This window comes from Antechinus flavipes, chromosome 3 (assembly GCF_016432865.1).
Source record: "Antechinus flavipes isolate AdamAnt ecotype Samford, QLD, Australia chromosome 3, AdamAnt_v2, whole genome shotgun sequence".
NCBI classification, from domain to species: Eukaryota; Metazoa; Chordata; class Mammalia; order Dasyuromorphia; family Dasyuridae; genus Antechinus; species Antechinus flavipes.
This window is the reverse complement of record NC_067400.1, coordinates 460,784,669-460,811,215: the sequence shown is the minus strand read 5'-3', so window position 1 is coordinate 460,811,215 and position 26,547 is coordinate 460,784,669. Positions and strand designations below refer to the sequence as shown.

At 34.0% G+C, this 26,547-nt stretch overlaps 1 protein-coding gene across 1 annotated transcript in view; it reads right to left on the bottom strand.

Annotated features, from left to right (window-relative positions):
* Positions 1-813: 813 nt before the first annotated feature.
* Positions 814-26,547, bottom strand: part of SPATA13 (spermatogenesis associated 13) — a 144,763-nt gene continuing 119,029 nt past the window's right edge. Inside the window, exons 9-13 of the mRNA XM_051986569.1 lie at positions 23,559-23,791; positions 17,301-17,430; positions 11,033-11,405; positions 7,638-7,712; positions 814-5,672 (exon numbers count right to left, since the gene is read on the bottom strand). Coding sequence (XP_051842529.1) covers positions 5,497-5,672; positions 7,638-7,712; positions 11,033-11,405; positions 17,301-17,430; positions 23,559-23,791 — 987 coding nt within the window. The 3' untranslated portion in view covers positions 814-5,496. The remainder of the gene's footprint in view (positions 5,673-7,637; positions 7,713-11,032; positions 11,406-17,300; positions 17,431-23,558; positions 23,792-26,547) is intronic.

The window sequence follows — 26,547 nt, the reverse complement described above, 5'->3', positions numbered from 1 at the left end:
CAATTCAATAAATATTAATCTCAGACTCTGTGCTGTCAGGATACTTGACTCAATTGCTACTCTCAAGCTGCTTATAACAGAAATAAATAGGATATTAGCTGTAATTGAATATAAGTGTTCAATGTATTATGGGAAATATGAAAGAGAGGTCATTTTCAGTTGAGAGAGGTCAGGGAAAGCTTCTTCGAGTGTCATCTGAACTGGATTTTGAAAAGAGGAATTTCAAAATGTGGAAAACAGGCAGAACTCATTCAAATTGTGAGTAAAACTATAGATACAGGAGAGGATGTGCATGAATCCACTTTAACATTAAAGTAGAAGTCATGAAAGAAAACAATTTGAGATAAAATTGAAAGATAGTCTGGAATCAGACTGGGTATTCTCTGAATGCCAGGATAAGTTTATGCTTTGGTAAGTAATGGGAGACCACAGAAAAATTTTAGATGGAATATTGCATACTGAATTCTTTAGCAAACAAAAAAATGGATTGCAGAAGGTAAAGAATGGAGGAAGCTTTTAGTTAGGAGATAATGAGCTGTCTGGATAAAACTTTGGTGATAGCAATAGGATAGAAAGAAAAGACTGCATGTGAAAAATATTTTCTTTCTCTTTCTTCTCTTCTCCCTCACCTCCATTTAGCAAGCTTCTTCAGTTTCTTTAATTCCATTTTTCAACTTCCTTCCATTCTGAGACTTTACTTCTTCCAGAAAAGTCATGTAAACAAAATATCTAAAAAGAAACGAAATAGCTCTTGGCAAAATCAGGGAAATACTTTTCAAAAATTTCACCCTGTATTTTGAAAGAGGTCACAACTTATTTCTTATTAAAATTGCTGAAAACCAGCTTTACAAATTATTTTATTTTACCATACAGAAGCAAAATGACAGAAATGGTAGGCACACATCATTTACAAGAAATGAAATCATTTACATAAAACCACATCAAGAGGAAATAAATTTTATAATACAACACTTCAGTTCAAATATATAATCAAGTTCCAGCAATTCTGTACATCATACCTTAGCTGTCAACAGCTAATTCATCTGTTTTGAAGCCGTCACTTGATTTACATAGGCAACATCAACTCGATGTAAAATAATGAATTAACATTTACATGATAAAAGTTACAAAAAATACTTGGCAAACTATGTAAGCAAGTTATACAGCTATGCTAATATTTACACAGTGATATTTGCTAAATTACAGAATCAGTTAGAAGTAGGGCATTTCTTCAATATAAATGCCATTGCCTAGAAAAGGACAAGTGTTAGTTATGCCAAAGGAACTTGGGATCAAAAATTAAAGCAGTAGTCTTTTGCAAAGACAAATTACAGTTTATTTTCACCATGTTATTTTGAGCTCCCTCCTTCATTGTCTATTGGAGGAAAAAAAGTCGGTGGCCAAGGGAAAATATAAGCTATTTGTGCAATAATTTTAGAATAAAAAGTTTTTAACTTGACACATTCAGTGACTAAGTGGTGCCTAATCAAACATTCTGATAAACTGGGAATTCGATATGTTTCTCCAACTACTCCAATGTAATATTGTATTTCAACCTATATATAAGGAGAAAATCTGGACTTAAAGATACTGGAAATCATGATTGTAACAAAAGCCCTCTGAGCCAGAGATCTATTTTCTCTGTTTCAAATCCCCCAAACCATCATCACACAAGTCTAATAATCCTGCCCTAAACCTCAGCTAATTATTACTCTAATTTGAATCTATGGGTTTGTTAGTTGACATCACGAGGGATTTCGAAAAGGTTGATACATAGAATTATCCACTTGGTAAAGTACCAGAAAACAGAATTTACAGTAATGTTCAATATATCTCAAATTTTGAATATAATACAGCATTCTTTTTGCCATTGTTGCACAAGAAGAGAAATTTACTCAAGGTAAATGGTCTTTCATAAATGAAAGAGCATTGTTCTTCTAAGTCAACATGAAGTTAATATTTGCTTTACAGACAAGGAACCTGTCTTTGTGTAGCCTATGTATAACAAGACACGTCAGCACTCAGTGTCATCATATGGTGGTGAAATGCTTTAGTTACCAAGTTGGGAAAAGAAAACAAAATCAGAAATTTACTGAAATCTAAAGCTGTATTATTGGAAGTCCCAAATATGTATCTGGCAAATTGTATTTGCCTTTTTGTTGCTGTTCACAGTTCTCACCAAAAATACTTTTTCCCTTACTAGGGTCTTGGAAATCACAGCAACTACTTGAGCATTAGCTTGTATTCTTCTATAAGGTGATTGGATATTTTTAATATGATAAATGGATCCCAGTAAAAGATTAAGTGTCTTGTTTCTTGACATACAAGTAATAAATGGCAGAAGCCAAAAACTCTGGGCTCTTATTCAGGTTTTGCTACTTAGTCCAGAAAAATCACTTAATTTTTCTGGACCTGGAATTCCTCATCTGGAAAATGAGGCAGAACTGATACCAAAGGTACTTTCTTATTCTAAATTCTATTTCAAGCCTTTCTGTCAAAAGTTGTCATTTCAAAGGTCCTGCCTAATTATTTATCTAGTGAGTTCTGAAAATACATGATTAATAACATGAGCTAAAAGTGTAATTTCGAAGAAATATCTTTGACCAGTGCAGGCCAGCATCTTCTCTACAATTTAAAGTGTTAGAGAGTTATCTATCTATTGAGAAATCATGTAACCAATATATGTCAGAGGCAGGAAGACCCAAACCCAAGTCTTCTTGGATCTGAGGTCATTTCTCTACTCATTCTCATGAGCAATAAAAAAATGAAATACATTAAAATATTTTCTTAATATCCTTGAACATTTACTATATAATACAAAAGAATCTTGAATCTCTCCTCTGGATTGTTATTGGAGAAACTCATGTACATATAGTGAGACTTTTACTTTATCCAGAGAAGAAAATTTGGCAAATATAAAAGGACACACAATCCTTTCAATCCTTCTAAAAGTCAAACATATAATATTCAAAATTTAAGCCATATAAATCCAGGCTTAAGTGTGCTAACTACCATCTTATGATTTTTTGAAATATGAATCTTTGGGAGTGTTTGAAAACCCCTGATTATCTCAATAGGGTTCATCTAGGGAAAAAAGGCAGCCAAGTGATTCATACTCTGTTCAGATTCACTGAGGACAAATTTGATTTGGCACCATAACTTTATCTGATGGAAACAGATCTGTATTTGAACTGAAACTAGACAATTAACCTATTTCCCCAAATTCATTCTTTTCTATTTGGAAGACTATGGAGGTAGAGAACCTGGAAGTCAGCATTTTGGATGCAGCAGGGAAATTCTTACAGAAGTGTTAAAGCTTTGCAGAGAAAACATATTGGTTCATTGGTTCAGTTGATATTTAAAAAGAAACATTTACATTTTTTAAAAAAAATTGAATTTTCATTTACAAATGTAGCACTGTCAAGTAATTCCACTGGGCACCCCAAGGCAATTCTGTCATATAACATGGAAGAGCTGTTAAAAATTGCTAATTAATATGCATTCCCTTTAGCATAGAAAGAGCACTACCAGTTATTGCTGATGGGTGCATCAAAGGCATGTTAAGTTTTCAAAATTCAATATTCTTTTTTTTAAAAAGCTTGTTAATAAAAGGCCAATTATACAAACACAATTAAAGCTGAAGTGTCTATTTTTTAGACACACTAGCACAAATACTTACTGATAACTTTTTCTTAGCACCAGCTTCTACCTCAGGCTGACATAAGAGTCATTAATCAAAGTAATTATAAATACCAAGCAAGACCTCCTACATATAAGCCATCAAAAGTAACATGTTAAGATAGTGAACAAATACCTTTTCATCAAAATTTTACATAAATGTCATAAATATCTGTTGAGGAGGCTTCAAATTCAATCTTCTTATAATTGCTCTTTCCCACCAGCTGGCCTCCTTTAGAAATTCTAGACTTAGTGAGGAAGAGGCTTTGAGAGCTACATTCTGAAAAATCTAAACCTAATGTATGTCCTTAAGTCAATCTGTTTTTATTCTCAGATTTACCTACTAGAAATAGTTGAGCAGTCTAACAAGAGCACGTTACCATAAATATAATTTTAGAAAACAAATGCGTTAGTTATATAACATAAATGTCTCTCCTCCAGTGTGCTAAGAAAATAAAAGTGATTAACATTTTGAAACCCTTGAAGAGTCTGTCATAAAAGATTTCTCAAAATGATTTTCCTAAAAATTCATATACTTGTCTATAGATACCAGCTAGTGTATATCCTAGTTGGAAAAGTGGAGAAAGAAAAAGATAAATGCACCAAATTGATCATTTCCCATTTTTAATTTTTTTGTCATGGTCTCCTCGAAGAAAGATTAATCTTCAGAAATCTGTTCTCACTCTCATGAAGGAATGTGGAGGCTCAAGATCAAAACCTATTTCAAAAATCCAAGGGAATGTTTCCCTTGGCCATTTAATACCTTTCTAGCTGAATGGGTATAATTTTGGAGTTTGTTTTATGAGACTGCATGGGAGGAAAAAAAACTGCTAGAAGAAGTACATAAATATTTTACACATTCACATTATCATGATAAAAAATGGAAATACTTATATTTTTACAAAACAGATTATATGTGACTGAAAGAGTCTTATAGGCTGAGTTGTAGGCAAGAATTGATTTCTTTGCTACATTCTATTATACATGCAGGAGAATAGTTAATTTGAGGGAAAATGGACCTGGGTTTTCTTGACTTCCTTCCTTGAAAGCAGCAGGACTGCTTTCTGAACACCTGGATCAAGTTCAAGTTATTAGTGCCATTTGATTTAATAGTAGCCTTGGTTTTTTTTCCCTCCTAGCCTGCAAGAGAAAGAGAATGAATTTCTCTCCACTACCATTTGGGAAATTTGGGAAAGTACAGAAAATGAACAGGAAAATGCTTGATCTTCAGCAGTGAATGAGTGAGATAAGGTTAAACATATGCCTCGGTGAAAAAACAAAAGCTTCCCTTAGATCTCACTGAACACATGACAAGAAGAAAGATTTCAGTTCTAGAGGTGATTTCCCTCAAAACCAAGCATGGCATTGGGAATGTAACAGTGGTCCTCCAAAGCTGGTCATGCCTTGGGACAAGTTGAAAAAAAACAAGCCCTTGGGTATTCACCTTTGAAACTGCAACTATTTCCCTGGTCACCAAAGAAGATGCTCATCATTAGCACGGCTTATTCAGCAGAAACAACTCTTGCTTTAGAGCACATCTCTGGTCAGTTCAGAGAGGAAGAATATGGAGGGTTTCAATTCAACAAGCCATTATTAAGTGCCTATTACGTGCTAGGCTGTCTTATGACATCACATCATGACCGTCTTCTATCCTGCAAAAAGTTCCTGGCAGAAGGTGAGATGAAGTCCCCTTTCCTTCACGGATGTCCAGTAAAGGTGATCTTCAGCACTGGTTCCAAGAAGGATTTCAAACAGAGGAAAAGAAAGCATGTCTTTTCTCCAACAGAGTCCCTGCCAGCAGGGAGATCATTTTTTTTTTCATTTCTTGAATGGGGTGAGTTTATTAAAGGTGTGCCAAAATAGAGATGGCTTTCTCTTAGGTTCTGCCAGGGCAAAAACTTGTTGCTGAGGAACGCTGGTAGGTACTGTGATGTGTCGTTGGTGGATAGGATGTAAGCTTTGGTGGGGGGGAGGTACAGAACACCCATTATAACCTAAAGCAGGAAAATGTAAAGAAGATCATTTAAGCATCATTCATAAACCAAAGTACAAAATACTAAAATCTCATTAATTCCCACAATGATCACATCTGTGCAGATAACTCATACCTCCAATCATCCTCTCACCCAAAACTTTAGAATCCTTTTTCAATTATATTACAGACACTTCTAAGTAGATAACCTGATGGTACCTCCGATTCAACACAGCCAAAACTGAGAATGTTATTTTCATCTGTGAATCTGCCCCTGCCTCTAATTTCTCTCTTAATGATATAATTTCTGTCTTAACTATCTAGGTTTATAACCTAAGAGTTGAATTTGATTTTTACTCATTTTATATTCAACTAGTAGTAAAATTCATTGTATCACCTCTGTAATGTTTTGAATATTCCCCACCCCTGATAGTCTCTCTACTCATCCATTCAGTATACTACTTCAGGCCTACATTAGTTCTCAACTATACTATTTTGTAATAGCTTCATGACCAATTTGCTAGTCTCTTTTCTATTCTTTCTCTAAGCCCATTCTTCATATCACTATACACATACTCTTCTTAATTATTTTCTTTAATCGTGTTATCTGTATTCTCAAAAATAAACCCCAAACAAACAAACAAAAAAACCTTAGTGGTGGCTCTACCAGAGACAGTAAAAAAATTCCTTTAGTAGTGATCTTACCAAAGAAAGTAAAAAATTCGAAATCTGAAACCAACTACCTTGTCCAACATTAGTTTACATTGTTCTTTGCCTATGCCTCAGCCTGAAGTAGTTCATTCCCATTTTTATCTATTGAGGTTTCTTCTTTCTTTCAAGTGCAAAACAAATTATACTTCCTATATAAAATATCTCCTGATTCCTCCTTCATTGCCCATTGGGAAATCATCATTCCTATTTCATAGTCCTATTTTTATTATGAATAACAAAAATATCTCAGTCCTATAGAAACTTTAATATTTACAAAGACATTTTCTTTATTATTTTTTTTACAAAGAAATTTTCATGTAAGATTCCCCAAGAAATAGATAGGATAAGCATTATTAGCACTATTATAAAAATGGGGAATTTGAGGCTCAGAGTGATAATATGACTTGCTCAAGGTAATATGCTATCATTTTTCATTGAAAAGAACTTGAACTCAGGACTCCTAATTTCAAGATCAATAATTTTTCCTAGTCCCTATCTCCCAAAGTTGTTGTAAGGATCAAATGAGATGATATTTACAAAATGTTTAGCACAATGGTTAGCATATAGTAGGTATTTTCTTCTGTTGACACTTTACTATTTCTATGAACTCCATGAATAACAAAAAATTATGCAATTCTTGTTTAGGGCATATTATATGGATTATATATAATGTAAAAATTAAGTTTTCAAAGAGTATAAGAGTATGAAATCATTAACACCTCTTTAATTTATTCCTGGCAGTGACTTATTTTTATATATTTAATTCTTTTTTAGACTGTAATTTGTAGGATGGATCAGAATATAGCCAATAAACCCACAGGAAACTGAAACTTTTATGATTTTCTCTTTATTGCAGAAAAGATAATAGTGAGATGGCAGTTCACCTGAATCTAGCATCCTGCACTATATCACTAATATTCTTTACTTCACCCTAAGCAGAAAGAATGTTGGCATTCATCCTCTAAACAAAACTAGGAGAGCAGTAAGTAGTAGAAGGAGTAAGCTGAGAAGCTGTTAAGTGCATTCTGCAGAGTTGTGTCCTTGCTATTTTATTGGAATATTTGAAGTCCAAGAGTAGGAGTGTATTCAAACTCAACTATAGCATGATTTTAAAATCATCTATTATTTTGGATTACTTATCATTTCATGTTTTTTAAATTTTCAAAACCATTTTCCATCTACACAAATAGGTAGGCACCAACTGCAAATACATTATATGTAACACCATTTTTCAATGTAACATTTCAAAATCTGGAATCTGTTTATGATAACTTACCTTTTGACTTTGTGTGAGTTGTTTTTTGAGCATTTAACATAGCAAGTTTCTTTTGAGATTCTGATATTTCCATTCCTGTATTGAAAAGGGAAAAGGAAGAGAAAAAATGTATATGTGTGTGAGAGAAATTGGTAATGAGAGAAAGAGAGAGAGAGAGAGAGAAAGGAGAATATTTTTAACATATACATGCAGAATTAACCACATCTGTACAAGGATTATTTCATTTGTTCATCTATTCATCTAGCCGTCCACCCAGCCACCCACCCACTGATTCCCACATTTCTTCATATCTGAAATGAACTTCCTCCTCATCTTGTTCTATAAGAATCTTTTCCTTCAGCACCACATTCAAGTGCCTCCCTCCATTAAGCCTTTCTAATTCATCCTATGAATTAGTGATTTCTGATTTCTCATATACTCCGGGAGAATTCTGTGTGAATCTCTTTTGTTCCTTTTATTTTCTACCTAATTTATTATTATTATTTTTTTACTTAATAGTATTTTTCCCGAGTATACCTAAAGATAGTTTTCAACATTCACTTTTGTAACACTTTGAGTTTCAAATTTTTTTCTCCCTTCCTCCTTCCCAAGATAGAAAGCAATTTGATATAGATTATATGTGTACAATCATTTAAAACATTTCCATATTAGCCATGATGTGAAAGATCAAAACAAAAAGGAAAAAAAAAACATGAGGAAGAAAAAACAAACCAAAAAAAAAAAAAAGGTGGAAATAGTATGCTTCAATCTCCACAGTTTTTTCACTGGATGCGGATGGCATTTTCCATTTTGAATCAAGGTATTGCTTGGATCAAGGTATTGCTTAGAAAAGCTAAGTCTGTTACAATTGACCATCATACAATCTTGCTGTTACTGTGTACAATGTTCTGGTTCTGCTCACTTCATTCACAACATCAGTTCTTGTAAGTCTTTCTACCGATTTATTATTCTTAAATGGGTTCATGTTGTATCCTCTCATTAGAACATGAGCTATTTGCTGGCAGTATGTTTTAGTTTTGTCTGTATATCCTCAGAGTCTCACCCCATGCTTGGTACAAAGAGGCTTAATAAATATTTGACAAGTTGAATTTATTTCGCCTTAATGAGGAAGGCTCTTATTAGCAGATTGCATAAATTACTTAGAATTAGACTTGTTCTATACCCATGGGGTCTTGGCTCCCACTCAAGAATCTGTGGTTTAATTTTGGGGGGATCTTAACCTACATCAAATCCAGATCTCAAAGGCTGTGGGGGTATTGCCATAAGAAAAATAAACAATATTCTGACACAGCAGCTTCAGCCTAAAGTCAGGTACCTGATATAGCAGACTCTGGGAAAATTGGAAGGCTAAAGAAAGACAAATGGTGATGATATGCTGAAAAGTAACTGGGGAACAGTGAAGGAAGAAACATTACATTAAGTGTAATATATAATGCATGGGGTCTAATCTTCATGAATGAAAGAGATGGGATAATGCACAGGTAGTTTTTGTCTGGACTAAAACTGCACAGGCAGCAAACAAAACTTTAAAGAGCTTTGTGAAAATATCATTTAAAGGGGACTTTAAAGGGGAACCAACATAAGCTGGTACAGACCATATTTACAATTTGTCTCTTTCAGAATGATAATAATAATAATTCATCTTTATCTAGCAGTTTATGGTTTACAAAGCACTTTCCATTACAGTCACACTTGGAGGAAGAGGGAACAAAAAATGAGTTCTAAATAATTTTCCTAGGGTCACCCAGTTATGAAGTGTTAGTGCTGTTTTTTTAAAGTAGTAAACTTTTGAGAATTTGAAGGTTTTTTCACTTCAAATTTGTGATTTTACCAATATAGTAAATTTCCTCTAAGGAAATTCCAACTAAAATCTCTCCTACAGGAGGCTTTCTCCAAAACCCCTTTTAATTCACATTAATTATCTCCTATTTATCCTGTATGTAGGTTGCTTTGCATATATTTGTGTGTACGTTGTCTCCCTCATCAGATTGTAATCTCGAGTTTAATGTGTTTATACTAGAAAAATAAGCAGGCATACTGACACTTAATAGGTGTACCACTCTGTAGGAAAGATTTGGTACATTTGGAAATACTTGTCCCTAGAAGGATATATCCTGAGGAATAGGATGAAGCTTCCTCTGTCTTGCTTATTCAGATACTAAATTTCCTTAGGTGACTTTTTTTTTAATGAAATGGTAAAATATGGTGAGGGTCCCTAGATTAATTGGAGGAGTTATCCATAAAGACATTAATCCTTTAGATGAAAATGAAACTAGGTTATTATAGTGCATAGAGATTAATAGTGATTGGTGAAATATACAAACTCAGATTTGCCTCTTTTTGTATCTCCCAGCTTAGCACAATGTCTGGCACATAACAGATGATTGAAATTTCTTCAACCATAGCAGATTGACAAATGCTCTCTTACACAGTCTTTGAAAACTTTTAGAGGCTGGGGAGTAGATAGCAGTGAGGAGACCGGGGCTTAAGTGACTTGTCTAGGGTCAGAAAGCCTATATGTCTACATTAGGGACAGCACCTGAATTTACATCTTCCTGACTTTGATTGATACCAGATCTCTATTTACTTTGCTATACTGCCTTTCAGCAGCAGTTTTTCAATGAGACTGCTTGAGATTTATAGGGGTATAATGTATAGGATGGGAAAATAAGGTTAAGAGAGAACAAAATAGAAAGTTCTTTAAATCTCAGAACAGAAAAACTTGTATGAACTGATGCAGAACAAAATGAGCAGAACTTAGACAACAATTTAAACAATAACAAAAATGTAAACAACAACAACAGCAACAAAACTTTGACAAAATTAAGAATTCTTTTTGTCTTGATAACCAATCATTATTCCAAAGGGCTGACAATGGAATACACTACTCAGTTACTGAAAGGGAAGTGATGAACCTAAGGTACAGAATGAGATGCATATTTCTGGTTATGGTCAATCATGAGAATTTATTTTTTCTGACTATGAAACTGTCTTATAAGATTCTTTCTTCCTTTTTTTTCTCTCTTTCTCTTTCCTTTCTTCCTTTTTTCCTCTTTGTTTCTTTAGCTGTGGAAAATATTAAGGAAAGGGACACCAGTGATAGATTAGTAAAAAAAAAAAAAAAAGACAAATGAAAGAGGGTCATGAAGCATGTTTTAAAATAAGCACAGAAGAAAAGGCAGGCCAGAAAGAAAGGAAGTAGGACAGTTTCAATAATTATGTACCAAATATATTACATATACAATAATCTTTTTTTCCTTCTGTTTTGTATGTAGAAATGCTCATTTTATTTATTACTTGTTAAGTTTGGTATTAAAAACAAATTATACTTGCAGAAGGAAACATACCAATAAAGATGAAAAATCTCAAAGGACTATTAGCTCTTTGCTACTCACCCATTTCTTTGTCTTCCTTCACACGTCTCCTTTCATCAGCACAGGCTTGCAACCACCTGACTTTATCCTCTTGCTTTTTGGCACAAAACAAATACACCTCTTCTGTCGATTTATTGATGATCTTGAAAGCATTCTTTACATTGATATTATAGTCCTTGTCCCGCCCATCCTCGATATCCATCAGTTCCATTTCATCCATGTCAATTCGTCCTTTGTAGTATAACATGTCACGTCTGAGCAAGTCCTTTTTGCAGAACACAAGCTGATGGTCAAAAAGGAAGAAAGTTCTCTGCTGGCTCTTTCCTTGCTTTGTGATTCTGCTCAGTTCTCCTGAATGGATCAGTTCTGAACTGCGGTCTAAAATATTGAGCCCCTAGAGTGAAAGCAAAAAGTTTAATGTGTTTATACTGGACAAATAAACAGGCATATTGACACTTAATAGATATGCCACTCTGTAGGAAAGATTTGGTACATATGGAAATACTTGTCCTTAGGAGGACATATCCCTGAGAGACAAGATCAAGCATCCTCTGTCTTGTTTGTTCAGATACTAAATTTCCTTAGGTATCTTTTTTTTTTTTAATGCAATGGTAAAATATGGTGATTTTTTAATGCAATGCTAAAATATCTAGATTAATTGGAGGAGTTATCCATTAAGACATCAATCCTTTAGATGAAAATGAAACTAGTTATAGTGCATGGAGATTAATAGGGATTGGTGAACTATACAAACTCTCAAGAACATTAGGGGAGTCTGGAAGCCATTTTAAAAAATATCTATCTATCTATTTCTTTTGTTAATCTGTTCATATATGTATTATTCATTTATTATATATGTGTGTATGTTTATACATATACATGTATCTTTGACTGCTTCTGTCTATCTTGTCTATACTGGAAGAGCAACAGTCACTCATTGGCCTGATCTCACTATTGATCGTAGCAATGATTCTGAAATGCTTCATTTCTGACACAGATCAATTACTCGCTTCAGGTTGTCTAGTGGCCCCTGCTCCCAAGAGTTCATCGATTCATTATCAGACTTATTATAGCCACCTGACTGACTTCTGCCCATTATAGTTCAAAATTCCAGATTTCATTCAGTTATCCAGCCTTAGTAGCAGGGATTACAGAGAAGTGCTCCCATACCTGATAGGACCACTGTGAATCCCATGGGGCAAAAGCACCATGATTTTAGAAAAAAATAGTTTTTCTATGGGATGATTCTCTGAGGAGAGAGAAGGATATGGAGAGAAACTAAGGAATGTAAAAACAAAAGATATCAATATTTTTTTAAAAGAAAGAAAACCTAGATTTTTCTAAGCCAGGTAAACATAAGGTTGTTATGGTTTGTCCTTCATTCTTGAAAAGGGCCATGACATCAAGAAGGTGATGCCATGACATGCAAGTGAATTGGACTTAAGTGAGGGAGGCTGGGCAAGGTCATCTGCCTCGCTTAAACATAAGTTCATAAAACTGAATTTTTTAAAAAAGCTCTCAGTCTTAGAAACTGAAGACCATAATAAAAGTTGATATTGAATCTAAAAGCAAGAGCTAACAATGTATCACTCAGTGTCAAAGTCAAAAGATTTCATCAGTGTTATGTATTCTCCCACCCTCAGGGTAGGATATACTCTGGTTTTCATAAGATGCTGTGGCCAGATGAATTTATCTCCAGGTGATCAAATTTCTAGCACAGTTTAGAAAATACAAAAACATGATATTTCAGATATTTGGATTTCATTATAATTCAGTTTTGTGAAATATTTACTTCATGTAGTTGAGGAAGGACCTTTACATAAAATGTGCTTCTCTTCGAATTTTCGTAATGTGCATTTATTTGTGAGGCAACATGGTGCAGTGGAAAGAGTCAAAGTATCTGGTGTGAAATGACTTGGGTTTTACACTTGGTTCTGATTAACTTTAGGCAAGTCTTTTTATTTTCCGAACTTCAGTTTCTTCACTGTAAAATTAAGGGGTTTGGAAAATGCATTTGGAAAATGCAGTCTAGCATTGTAGCTGTGACCTTATGATTTGGGAAGGAAATAATAATAATAATAATATTAATTACTAACATTTACATAGTGATTACAATGTGCTAGCCATTGGGCTAAGTCCATAACAATGCTAGAATGTAGGCGCTATTATTATTCCCATATTACAGGTGAAGAAACTAAGGCAAATAGACTCTGAATGTGAGTCATCTAGCTAGTAAATGTCAATGGCAAGATTTTAATTCAGATCTTCCTGACTCCTGATTTAGCTCTACCATCTATCTGCCTATAACAATAATAAATGATGATGACAATAGTTATCATTTATGTGGTGTTTTAAGGTATATATGTGTATTATGTTAAGATGTATCATCTCAGTAGGAAAGTTGGGGTAGTCCTGAAATAAAGTAGAAATTCCTCTGCCTGATATTTCAGGTCTTCTACAATGTGCTTGCAAATTACTCTTCTAGCATCATTTTACCTTTTTTAAGAAAAATTTCCTTGCACAATTTCAGCTTACCCAGGCTATTCTCCAGACTATATGACATATCTGTACTGCCTGTCCCTCATGTCTCCTCAGCTCTACCCCTCAGAATCCTCATCTTCTGTCAAAGGTCTACTTAGGTGCTGCTTCTTTTCTGAAGCCTTTTCTGATTCTCTCCTCACCCCCTACTACTACCATGGCTAGAGATCTTTTTCTCCTTCTCAGTTATTTTATATTTATGGAGATCTGTGTACATATTGTTTCCCTTAGCAGAGTATGAATACCTTGAAAGTTCAGGCTGTCAGTTTTTTGTCTTTGCAAGCCTGCTATTAGAGTAGATGAGTAACCTGAGCTAGTTTTTCTTAAAGCCAAGACTGATTGTTCCTTAAAAGTTACTGAAAGCATCCTAGAGATTTAATTGGTCTAGAAGACTAAGGCTTGAATCACTGAAGTGGCTTCTTGGTGGCCTGAGTACAAAAGCCAGTATGAAGTATGAGATGGTCCAGGAGCTTTTCTCTAGTCACTGATCTGCCCCTATGGCAAATGCATAGCTAGGGAAATTGTGCTTCTTGAATCAACCCTGTATTTTTAGAGAATGTCCTTTCCTTGCCTGTTAATTTATTTTCCTTTTGCTATATGTTAGACATTCTAAGAGTGCCTTGTTATACTTCAATCCCAAATCTACTACTGCATCCTGACTCAGAGGTGTCCTACAAGATTTTCCCTAGTACTTAGCATAGCTATATAATAGGTGCTTAATAAATATTTAAGTTGATTTCAACTAAAACTAATGAATGAAAAATTATTTCAGCTCATCATAAAGAATACTCAACTTTCTAAAAAAAAAGAAATTAAAAAATTGATTTATTAGATAGTGGGGCCCTTCATCTAGAGTTTAAAATCTGGCTGGGGATATTTTGGAAAAGTGATGTCAAAACCAAATGGAACAGGAGCCATTAAATGGTATGTGAGGATTTCTCCACGTCACATATAAATTTAGAAAAACACATATTAATAATGTCATTGTTTTATTGTATTTTTATTAACTTTGTTAAATATCTTCTAATTATATTATAATCTCATTCAGGACCCATGTGGAAGTGTTGTGTGTTGCATTTTGGCCTATGTGTGTTTGATAGTTCTGTTGTAGAGTATACTTATGTGATAGATACAGAGTTTAACATGATGAATAATGGTACAATGGAAATACACTGTCAGGAGAGAAAATCAAACTTCAACTAAAACAATTAAGTATACAATTCTGAACAATTCATCTAACTTCTTTGAACCCAAATTACTCCATCTGTAAAATAGGAATATCTACCTCACAGATTTGATGTGATAAAATTGTTTGGTAAACTTCAAGTTCTATGAAAAAATGTGATTTTAATGGTTGTTGTTATTGAGATCCATCCAAATCTGAAATTTTGCAATTCTGAATTTTTCTCAGATTCTTTATTTGTATAATGATGGTGACTTTGAGGGAAGGAGTTGTCATGCAGAGAATTACTAAAGTCCCTTCCAATTTAATATTTTAAAATTTGAATAATTTGAAGTTTCTATGCACCAGGTTGCATTAGAAAGACTATTCTACGAATTCAATAAATACTCATTATATTGCTCATACATTTAAGTCACTATTCTTGATGTCATGATGTTATGCCACAGTTCTCTTTTATTATCCTGACTCCATTTCCCTAATTATTCTGACTCAATTTCCCTAATTGTTCTGCCTCAATTTATAATTGTTCTGCTCAATCCTCTTAATCAGAATATTTGATAAGGATAAAATATATTATATTTTAGAATATCAGAATGCCTCTCTCCATCCCAAGCTATCAGAATATTAGATACCATCTTATCAAGATGCCTCTCCCCATGTCCGGGGTGCCTCCCCCATTATGTCATCCCCTCTCCGGTGACTCATCCCACCTTGTCAGAGTCCCATTCCCACTCTCAGCACCTTGACTCTGCCCCTGCCTCAGTCTACCCCCCTGAGTCTGAGTCACATGTATATTCGTTATTGAGAACTCTGATTGTTTGCTGGATTCTTGGAGATGACAGTCTCATTCAGCCCTGGGACCAAAACATGGATCCATTTGGTCCCAGTAAATTTCTCACTTTTAAATAAATTATTAAATACTCTTTAATCTCTATCTTGCCTCAGTTTCTCCAGCATTACAATGAATACAAATAGGACAGAATTTTTGCTATCTAAGAGTTTACAATATAGTTAGGAGTACAATATGAACATACAAATAACTACAGTGCAAAATATTGTAGGGGTTACAAAGGAAGGAGAAATCACAACCATTAGGGATGGGGAATACAGAAAAAGCCTTTATGAAAAAGGTAGCATTATTCAAGAGAGGCATAAAGGACAGGTAGGTAGAGCAATATGTGATGATGGCATTTCAGGCAACATGAATAAATAGGGGAAAACATGGTATATTTAGGGGACAGTGAGAAATCTATTTTGGGAAGGGAATAGAATGACTAGGGAGAGACAAGACTAGAAAGAGAGGTTGGAACAACATTATTAAAAATATGACTTCTAACGTTGTAGAATTTGGATTACATCTGGTACATATAAGGAGCAGAAAGTTATTGTACAAAGGAGTGATATGGCTAGAAGGGTGCATTAGGAAGACTATTCTGGCGAGCACTTCTTTGCCAAAAAAAATCCATCTTTTAAACTACATTATTTTTCTGGTAATGCTTTATGGCTATAAGTAATGGTAGATCATAATTTCCAAGGGGTTAAAGCTGAAGGATAATGGAAAGCAGGTGGTAGGCCTAAATAGTTTATTTATAAGCAAGTTACACAGGAGAAGGGATATAAAGGATGTTACTAAAGCAATGTATGACTGGAGGGAAATGGGTTAGTGAGATAATAAGAATGTTCACTACGACATTCTTATAATCCAAAGATCTAGAGAAAGATCCTAATGTGTTGGGAAGACTGCCAGTGGCAATTACAGAAGAACATGGCTGGGAGATGCAAAAACTAGCCAGGGACAGAGAAGTTGCAGTCTATAATGGAGGGCATACCCACAATGATGAGATCCGAGATCCACTGAAGTAATGGAAAGAAACTGGCAGATATATGCAAGATGAAGTCGTGTGGGGCAAAGCCTGGAAGCAGGGGGATACTACTCAGGAAACTATTAACCCAGGCGAGTCAATGAAAGTCCTGAAATAGAGTGATGGCTGTGTGACCTGAATGCAAGTGATGCTCTGAAGGTAACCTGGAAACCAATTTGATTTAGAGAAAATGGAGAAAAAGGAAGAAATGAAACCCACATGATGAGTGCCTGAGAGAGGTACTAGTAATAGAACCTCCTTTAGGTAAAAGACTAAACTATCAATGACCCCTACACTCTGTTAGCTAGGTTGGAAAAGCCCATTTCCATTACTGGAATGAAAGGCCAATCAAGAACTCATTCTTGCCCATCTAAGCCACAGAATTCCCAAGCCAGACAAAACATGTTTAGTCTAAAAACAATTCGGGGGGATCAAATTGATCTGCCCTCAAGCAGCATTTCTGCATTTCCAAAGTTCTGTCTGCAAGTTTAGACTGGTTTTCATTGAATAAATGATTAAGATGAGCAGAGGCACAAAGTTAATGCAAATAAAGCAACCAACTTTTACAACTCAATAAAAGGCTATTAAATATTTATATCATAAAAGATCAAAAATTAACAATAAATCACAATATAAAGTATGTCACCAGAAAAATAGACTGAGGAAGAGGACATGGGCAAATGGTAGAAGCAGGGTTAGCACTTACCTCCCAGCCCACAATGGACACTTGCCAGCGTGCTATCTTGTCTATACTTTCCAACTTGCGTTTACGCTCATTGATTAAGCATGCTACATTCTTCATGGTCTCATATGCTGCCTTTATATTGTTGTAATCACTGAAAAAAGGGAGGTGGATTTTAATAACAATATTATGTCAAGAAAAAAAAACAACAGCTGCTAAGATAATCACCTAAGTTACCAAAGCTTAGTCACAGCAAGACTTTGGACCAAATGGCAAGTAAACAGTTACTGGAATTTTCTGTTTTGTTTTGTTTTGTGGTCAATCCTGAATAGACTATAGTCTGCAGACATTAACTGAGCTGATTGAGAGACTGTAATTCAAAATCCTCACCCACAGAATGTATTCATTTATTAGCCAGAAAGCCACATGAATGAAAGTGAATTATACCCAGTAATAAGCTTTTTCACAAGCATGCATTTTTCTCCTCAAGAAAGAAAATCTGTTTTTTTTTTTTTTTGTTCTTCAATTCTGTTCTATTATGCAAAATACTTTCAAAATCTTCAATTCTTTAGGGGCAAAAACCCAACACTCAGCATCAGCAAGTAACTGATAAACTGATGAACAAGAATGAGATTGCTTTCTGCAATTTGGCACAGACATGCAAATGTTCATTTGACTCTATCTACAAGCCTTAATTTACAATGTCTCCTGTGCATTCTGGTCAAATGAAACTTAACTGGCTTCTCCCCAACCAGTTTCCAGCTTTTCTTGACAGAATGGTGGCGTAGAAAAGGCAATAATGTGGGAATCAAAAGATATGAGCTTCAGTCCTAATCCTTTTATTTGCTATCTGAATAACTCAGTTTTCTTATCTGCAATATGGGGATAACAACACTTCTATAACCTCTCACAGACCTGTGAGGAAAAAAACATTTTGTATTATTTAAAACACTACATACATGAAAGTTAGTATCATTTCTCATTTCACTTTATGAACAGCACAGGTTTGGGAAAAATGGACAATGGAATTCTAGTCCATATCCTGGCTGTGCAATGCATTGGGATGGTTCATATTTTCAAATGTTTTCTAATATTTTCAGATTGTACAAATACAGCTTCTAGCCTCCTTTTAGGGACTAAAAGCCCTGGGGAAGTTGGATGGGAGAGGGAGAGGGGGAGCTAGATAGCCAATTCTATTGTCTATTTACAAACACAATAAACAGAACAGCTCTTGGGAAATCCCAAGCAATTTCCCACACAAAAGGCACTGCAGTCAAGATAACTGGTTTTTGAGTGAAATCAGCACAAATACATAAACAAACTTAGAGACCAAGACCAGAGAAGCAAGAAATTAAAAACAAAAAAGACAAAAGGAAGATACAGAAATTATCACAGCAATGACCAAAAAGAAGTTTTGGTTTTTTTCCTATACCTACAATAGGTATACAATATAGTAAAGTAGTGAAGGAAAAATGTAGAAGATTTATGTCTCGTCTCTAAGATCAGAAAAGTATCATATTTCAATTTTTTATTTTCATAATACTGACAGATAAACTTCCTAATCTGTTATTTGGTCATGGATGATAGTAGAAACCTCTCTAGAAGAGGAAACTTCATTTTTTTCTTTCCAAATAGGATTTTAAAATTTAGACAATATTATATAATACTAAATGATTCAGAAGCAAGAATTTAAAATGCTTTCCTTCCTTCCTTCCTTTTTTCCTTCCTTCCTTCCTTCTTTTCTCCCTTCCTTCCTTCCTTCTTCCTCCCTCCCTCTCTCCCTTTGTTCACTTTTGGTAATAGATATCCCAGAATATCTTCCATAATAATCATTTTTGGAGTGAATATCCCAGAATATCAATTTAATGTGTCTTTCTAGGCATTTTTTTCTGTAATTTCCTTTTACTTTGCCATTCTGAAGAAGTTTCAATAATGAAAATTTGGATAAACAGGAACTTTTCTATAAACTCCTCAAATGTATTATTCATTTGATAATTTGTTATTTTTCCAATGAATTATCTTTTTCCATAAGGAAAAAAATAAATGAACAATTTACATGACAAGATTTTAAAATCAAACAATTTTGAAAGCTTCAATGATCAATTTTGATTCTAGAATATCAGTGACGGAATCCCAAAGATATAAATTTTTAAACAGAGCCAATAGAGGAATTTGTTTTGTTTTTAGTCTGAATCTTTGCCACAATAGTTTTGTTTTTTATTTTTTTACCCCATTGGAGGGAAAGAGGTAAGAGGGAGAAAAACCCGACTTTTTGTTGTTGTTGTTCAGTGAAAATCAATTAAATTAATTTTTTTAAAGTATTGATAGAACTCTTTCTCTTGCTATATATTAGCAAACTCCTTCCCTTATTCTATGTTCTTTAAGCCATTTTTACATAAACTCTCACTTGATTACTGCTCTCCTGCAACTCAAATTTAATTTCAAGAAGGAGAATATGGTAAAAGAGAAGATAAAAGAGTCAGTCCCTTCTTTTGTATCTGGCAAAGCTATCCACTGAGAATAGTTAATTTGATTATTTTGCTGGAGATAGTCCTTCAGAACTAGAGCTATTATGCTTTTGTGAGTAAGCATCCTATAGATACAATCCTTTCCTTCCCACTCTTCTTACCACAGCCATAGAGGTTACACTATCAATGCCTAGTTATATTTGTTGGCTAAAGCATAAGGATTGGGAGATCAAAGATAAGCATTTGATTACTCCTTTCCTCCCAGTAAAAATTGTGATCTCTGTGCTCTCTGTGATCTCACAAATGTGTGCTTGGCTTGCTAGGAGAATCGAGGGAGAACTTTTATATGATTCAATAAAATTAACCCATTATTATTACTTGAAGGGAAAGCAACACTCGTCCCAATGTGGTGAACTATCCTCCAATTCAGGTTCCTACTAGTGTGACATCTTTTTTATATTTTGTGTGTTTTTTTATGTCTGTGATTTCTGTTTTAAAGGGTAAAACATCAAAAGGGTTTGCTGTTATTAATTAACAAGATATATATTTTTAGCTCCAAAAGGACAATGAAAACTCCAAGGACTTAAGGGGGAGCCAGAAATAAAAAAATAAATTTTTGAGAGAGAGAGAGAGAAAGAATTTGTTTAGTTCAGTAGAAACTGAGCATCAGAAAATATGAACTTCTTAAACAGTCTGGAAAGCTCAATCAGTATGGAGCTATCACTCCATAGCCTGGAGTGAGAATAAATTGAGAATCAGCAAGTCCAGAAAACTCTAGACAACCAGGAAGACTACATTATGTGAATCAAAGCAGACTAGTTCTAGAAAGTTACTTTTCAGGAAGATGGTCATAATCATCTTGAACTAGGGAGGAAAGACTCAGATAAAGGTATCTAAATCTCAGAAAGAAATTCTCTCTTAGACTCTGTATCTACTCCTTATAGCTTAATTACTTACCTACAAAATAGTTTATACCTTCATAATAGCTCAATATTTATAAGTAAGATTTATTGAAGTTAACATTGGTATAAACAAACATAGTAAGATATTGTAAAGATTGGTGGGACTGTGGGAAAATAGACTATTAGATATTTGTTTAGATACTACAGGCTAATAAAAATCTTTTGCAGAGTAATCTGGCAATAAACAATGAGTCATACTCATACCCTCTGACCCAATAATCCTTTTGCTGGGACTGTATCCTAAAAATATCATTTGAAGGGTGTTAGGGGGAAGATACCCTCTTGATAGAATTATGAACTGGCACAACCATTGGAAAAAAATGTATTTGGAGTTCTGAAGAAAAGTGATTTTTCTCTTTGGCCTAATACTCCCACTATTGAGCATGTACTCAAGAACATAAAAATACTGACAACAACATTTTTGTAGTTAAAAAAACTATTGGAAACAAAGGGGATTTAAGATTGGCTGAGTGAATTTTGATATATAAATATAATCAAATATTATTGTATTACAAGAAACAAAGAATATGAACAAGTGAAATTGGAAAGACTTATCTGAACTGATATAAAGAAAGGTGAATTAGGAGAATAACATACATAATAGTTAAATAATGTGGATGAAAATTACCCAGCTGAAGTTACATTAAATGCAATGAACTGAAATATAATATAAATACAATTATATTTTCTAATGATAGAAAGTAAAATGCTCTCCTCCCATGAGATGGGGCAGGAGAAGGGGAGAAAGAGAATGGGAGAGAGAATAGGATGATGGGTGTTGAATGTGTATATCTGGTTGCCAAATTGATCATTGAGTGGGGAGATGGGAGGCAGAAAATGCAGAGAAATTATTATAATGTAAAATAATAATTTATATCTTCAGCACATCTCTTTAAGAAGAAAAAAATACCTATCTATATAAAAATGTTCATAACTTTTTTTTTTCTGTCTGAAGTGATTGAGGTTAAGTGACTTGCCTAGAGTCACATAGCTAGGAAGTGTTAAGTGTCTGAGGTCAGATTTGAACTCAGGTTCTCTTGACTTCGGGCTGGTACTCTATCCACTGCACCAACTAGCTGCCCCAGTATGTATAACTTTTAAGAGGAAAAACTGTGACAATTGGTGGTCAAATAAATTATAGGGTATTATAATGGAGTATTATGGGACTATAAAATGAAGAATATAAATAATACAAGGAAATATGAGAAAACTTAAAAGTAATATATGATCAGCAGAACCAGAATCATATAATTTATAATTATATTTTTAAAGAAAAAAAGATCAATAGATCTTTTATAAGTAAAAAATATTGACTATGTATATTTGTTACAAGAACTTTTTTTTCTTTTCTTTTTTTCTCAATGAAGTAGGGGTAGGAGGAAAAGAAAATAGATTTCTCTTCATTTAAAAAAATAGAGGTGAGAAGGGATACTCAGATGTGAAATATTGCATGTCCTTTCAGATGAGGTTATTGTATTATTCATTTTACTTAACTTTTTTTACGTTATTTCAAGAGACCTCACAAAAAAATAAGAATAATCTGTAAATGTTAGTAATGGAAAACCAAAATACACCAATAGAAATTACCAAAAAAAGATGAGTGCTCAAAAAAGTACAAACACTATTTATTAGGAATGGACACAGAACAAAAGTATTATTTTTGTTTTTGTTTTGATAATCTTTTTTTTTTAATATTGTTGGGGGCAGCTAGATGGTGCAGTGGATAGAATACCAGGCCTGAAGTCAGGAGGACCTGAGTTCAAATATGGCCTTAGATACTTAACTCTTCCTAGCTGTGTGACTCTAAGGAAGTCACTTGACCCCAGGTGCCTCAGCAAAAACAAACAAACAAATAAATAAATAAATAAAAATACTGCTTTAAATGTTAAAAGTTTTAATTGGAGAGTTAATTTGTATTTGGTTTATTTGTTTCTTAATATTGTTGGCAATAATATTTATTAACAATAAATGAAAATTTAAAACCTTTGAGAATTAATCTAGGAATGGATTGTTATAGTCAGGGGATGAGGAACAGGGGCCAAGAAATGAAGGAGACTACAACCACAGAATGCTGATTTATTTTACTTTATCTTTTCATATCTCCTGGAATGGGGAATCATATCTTCTTTCTTAGCCCTCACAATGTTTCACAACTCTAACTACAAGGACTTTCAAAGTACTTCTTGCAATTTAAGTTCTTTTCTTTATGTTCTACATATTTCCTATAAATAATAGTGATCTTCAAATATGAACGTTTTTTGTTAATCTTGGATTGGGATAGAAATCCAAAAAACTCTGGAGGTAGCCAATTGGCACACTGGATAGTATCAGACCTGGATTCAGGAAGACTCCTCTTCTAAATTGAAATCAAGTCTCTGATACTATCTGTGTGATTCTGGACAAGTCACTTCAACCAGTTTGCTTTATTTTCTTCATCTGTAAAATGAGCTGGAGAAGGAAATGGTGAACCATTCCAGTATCTTTGCCAAAGAAACTCTAAATGGGCTCATAAAGTGTCAGATATGACTGAAAAATGACATGACAAACCAATAAAATCTAAAAGTACTTAAAATAGTTAAACAATAATAGCTAATATTTATATAGTGCTTTTTAAGGTTTGCAAAGCCCTTTTTTTTATCCTCCTAACAATGCTGAAAAGCAGATACTATTGTGATCTAAGTGACTTGCCTAGAATCACACAACTCAGTATCTGAGGCTGAATTTGAAGCCAGGTTTTTTTTTCTAGATTTCAGGTCCAACATTCTAACAACTCAAACTCCTTGCTGCCTCTAATAAGTGACCAATAAATGATTAATCCTGAAGTAGTTCTCTAGTTTTCCATATTTGCTCACCTGTGCTCTGGAGTGGTGTACTTCAGCAACTCAGCTAGCTGCAGAGGGTATTTACAAATCTTCTGAACAGGAGTAAGGAGAAAACCATCGATGGCTATATCAATCATTTGCTGAAGCAGGCGGCAGGCTTCAAAGAAATGTCTATACTTGCCCTGCTTCATCAGGTTAGAAAGCTCCAGGCAGGCTCCAGGATGGTTGTTACAGTACTCAGAATAGATGGCAAAGCCTTCTTGCTGCAAACAAATGGCAGAATTGAATTACAAAGTTGGGGTACTAGGTCGAATAGATAAGGAATAAGGTGACTCCATTGATGACTTTAATGGGTGTAATTAATCCTTTAAATCAGATGACACAGTGGATAAAGTGTTGAGTAGGAAGGCCCATTTTTGGGACACTTATTAGTTGTGTGACCCTAGGTGGATCATTTAACCCTGTTTAACTCAGTTTCTTCATCTCTAAAATGAGCTGGAGAAGGAAATGGCAAATCAGCCCAGTATCTTTGCACAGAAAACCCCAAATGGGGTCATGAAAATGGGGACACAACTGAAACAAATGGACAACAAACCACAGCTCTTCTATTTGCTACATGTGTGAGCTGGGGACAAGCCAACTTCTCATTTACATTTACTTCTCATTAATAGGTTGGTTCCTTTCAACTCCAAACACTAAGATGCTATAAGCCTTTATACTGATAATTCCCATGTCTTCAGTTCTGACAACTCTCCAAAACTCAAGTGGATATGGTGATCTGAATGTAATCCCAATACATAAAACTTAGCATATTTGAAAATAAATACTTTATTTTTCCCTTAAAAATTGATTTCTCTCTTGGCTTCCTGAACTTTGCTAATGGTATTACTGTTCTTCTAGAAAGTTACTTTTAAACTTTGGGGTCATCTCTGAGTTCCTCATCTCTGATAGTCAAAACTTGATCCTTCCTTTGAAATCTTTTGCTTCTATTCCTGTTTATTTCTTTAAAATCATTCTAGTTGAGGACCTTATCTCCTCATGCCTAGACTCTTGGAATTGCCTCCTAAATGGTCACTCTATCTGAAATGTCTCTCTACATCATTTTATCATGTACACTATTATCAGATTAATTTTCCTAAAATACTGCTATTGATAGATCACTACCCTACCCTATATTACACAACTTTCAATCATCTACCAGATAAAATCTAATCTCCTTAATCTGTCTTTGAAGGTCTCCCTAATTTTGCCCCAGGCTGCTTTCCAGTGTTATCTTCCACTACTCCAATACATGAACTTTGCTCCATTCAAACTAGTCTCTTGATTTGCTATATGTAGTATGTTTTCTCTTTCACTTGTTTGCCTCTAATTATACTATTCACCTCACCCTGACTATTCCTTCCTCAGCTTCATTCACTCCAGCTGCTCAAATCCATTTGTTCTTAAGTCTCATCTCAAAACATTGAGGTAACATCTCTATTGAAAAAACAAACAAACAAACAAACAAAATATTGAAAAAAATTGAAAACACACACACAAAACCTATAGTAGATTTAATCAAAAGACTTGGCTGTCTAATTTGTTAATTATATAATCTTGGGGAAATCTCCCCACCTATCTGGACATACTGAATATCAAACAATTCCTATATCTTTATCAAGAAAATCCCAAATAGGGTCACAAAGAGTCAGACAACACTGAAATGCCTAAATAACAAGACCTACCTCTGCAAAAACTTTATGACCACTCCAGCCAGAAGTGAGCTCTTCTCTCTTTAATTAAAGTACTTATTATCTTATATCAATTGTTTGACATTGTTATATTATTATAATATATTGTATGTATATAATTATATTATAATTTTATATTCTAAGGGATCTTTTCATTTATATAGACACTGAGATTTGCAGTCTTAAGAATAAGGACCATTCTCTTTCACAGTATCTACCACAGCATATAACACATAGAGATTCTCAAGATGATTAACTATTGATTAACTAATTTACAATCAATTGGAGGATAAATGAATTAACTGGTTTAAAGTTGGAATAGGCCTTAGAAGTCATCCAGTACAACCTTATCATCTTACTGATGAACAAACTGAGGCCTAAAGATTAAGTGATTTGCCCAGGGTCACATGATTAGTTATTGTTTGGGGCAGGAGTTGAATTCATTTTTCTACACTATTAACTACTCCATGTAGCATAGATTTGGGGTTGCATGGTACTGTGAAAGTTGTCTGATTTAGAATGGCCCAAAGTCAGAAAAAGATTGAAATGTAATTGAGAAATGTTTAACAAAATAAATAAAAATACAATACAACGTAGGTAATGTTAATTTGTCACTTTTTAAGTCAATATGTTGCTGGTAGGGATTTGTTATTATTTGAGTTTGATATTACCATTCTAATTCAGTGTCTCTTATTTCAAATGAGCAAATTGAAGTCCAAAAACATTAAGAGGCTCACCTAAGGTCACACAAATAAAAATTCAAATAGCAATTAATGACTATATATTAACAAGGTACAATCTTTTGAATGGGGGTGGAGAGAAATTATCGCATTAATCTTTAGTTAGGGAGGACAGATTATTGTCCATCAAAAGTCTGGGCCAGATAATTAATTACTTAAGTACATTAAAAACAGTTTTAAGAAATAGAATTTATAATTCATGTAGAGATATAATACTGTAAGCATAAGAATCATGCACCCATAAATTAGGAGCAAGCTAGAACTCTAAGATTTTAGATGTTTTCTGAAATGAGACAGAAGGGAGAAACCCCAATGCCAAAAATGTAATTATTTATGATTAAATATGCTTCTTGGAGAAAATACCCAAAGATAATGACTATATAGTTATATTTAACAGAAATTATTCCAAATGTGACTCTATGATTTCTGAATCCACCAAGGTGGAAAAGTTTTTATTTATTTATTTTTAATGAATTCAGAGTATTTTGTTAGATTTTTAAAAAGTACTTCCTATAATTGTACCCTGTACAAGCTAATCATTGTATTTTT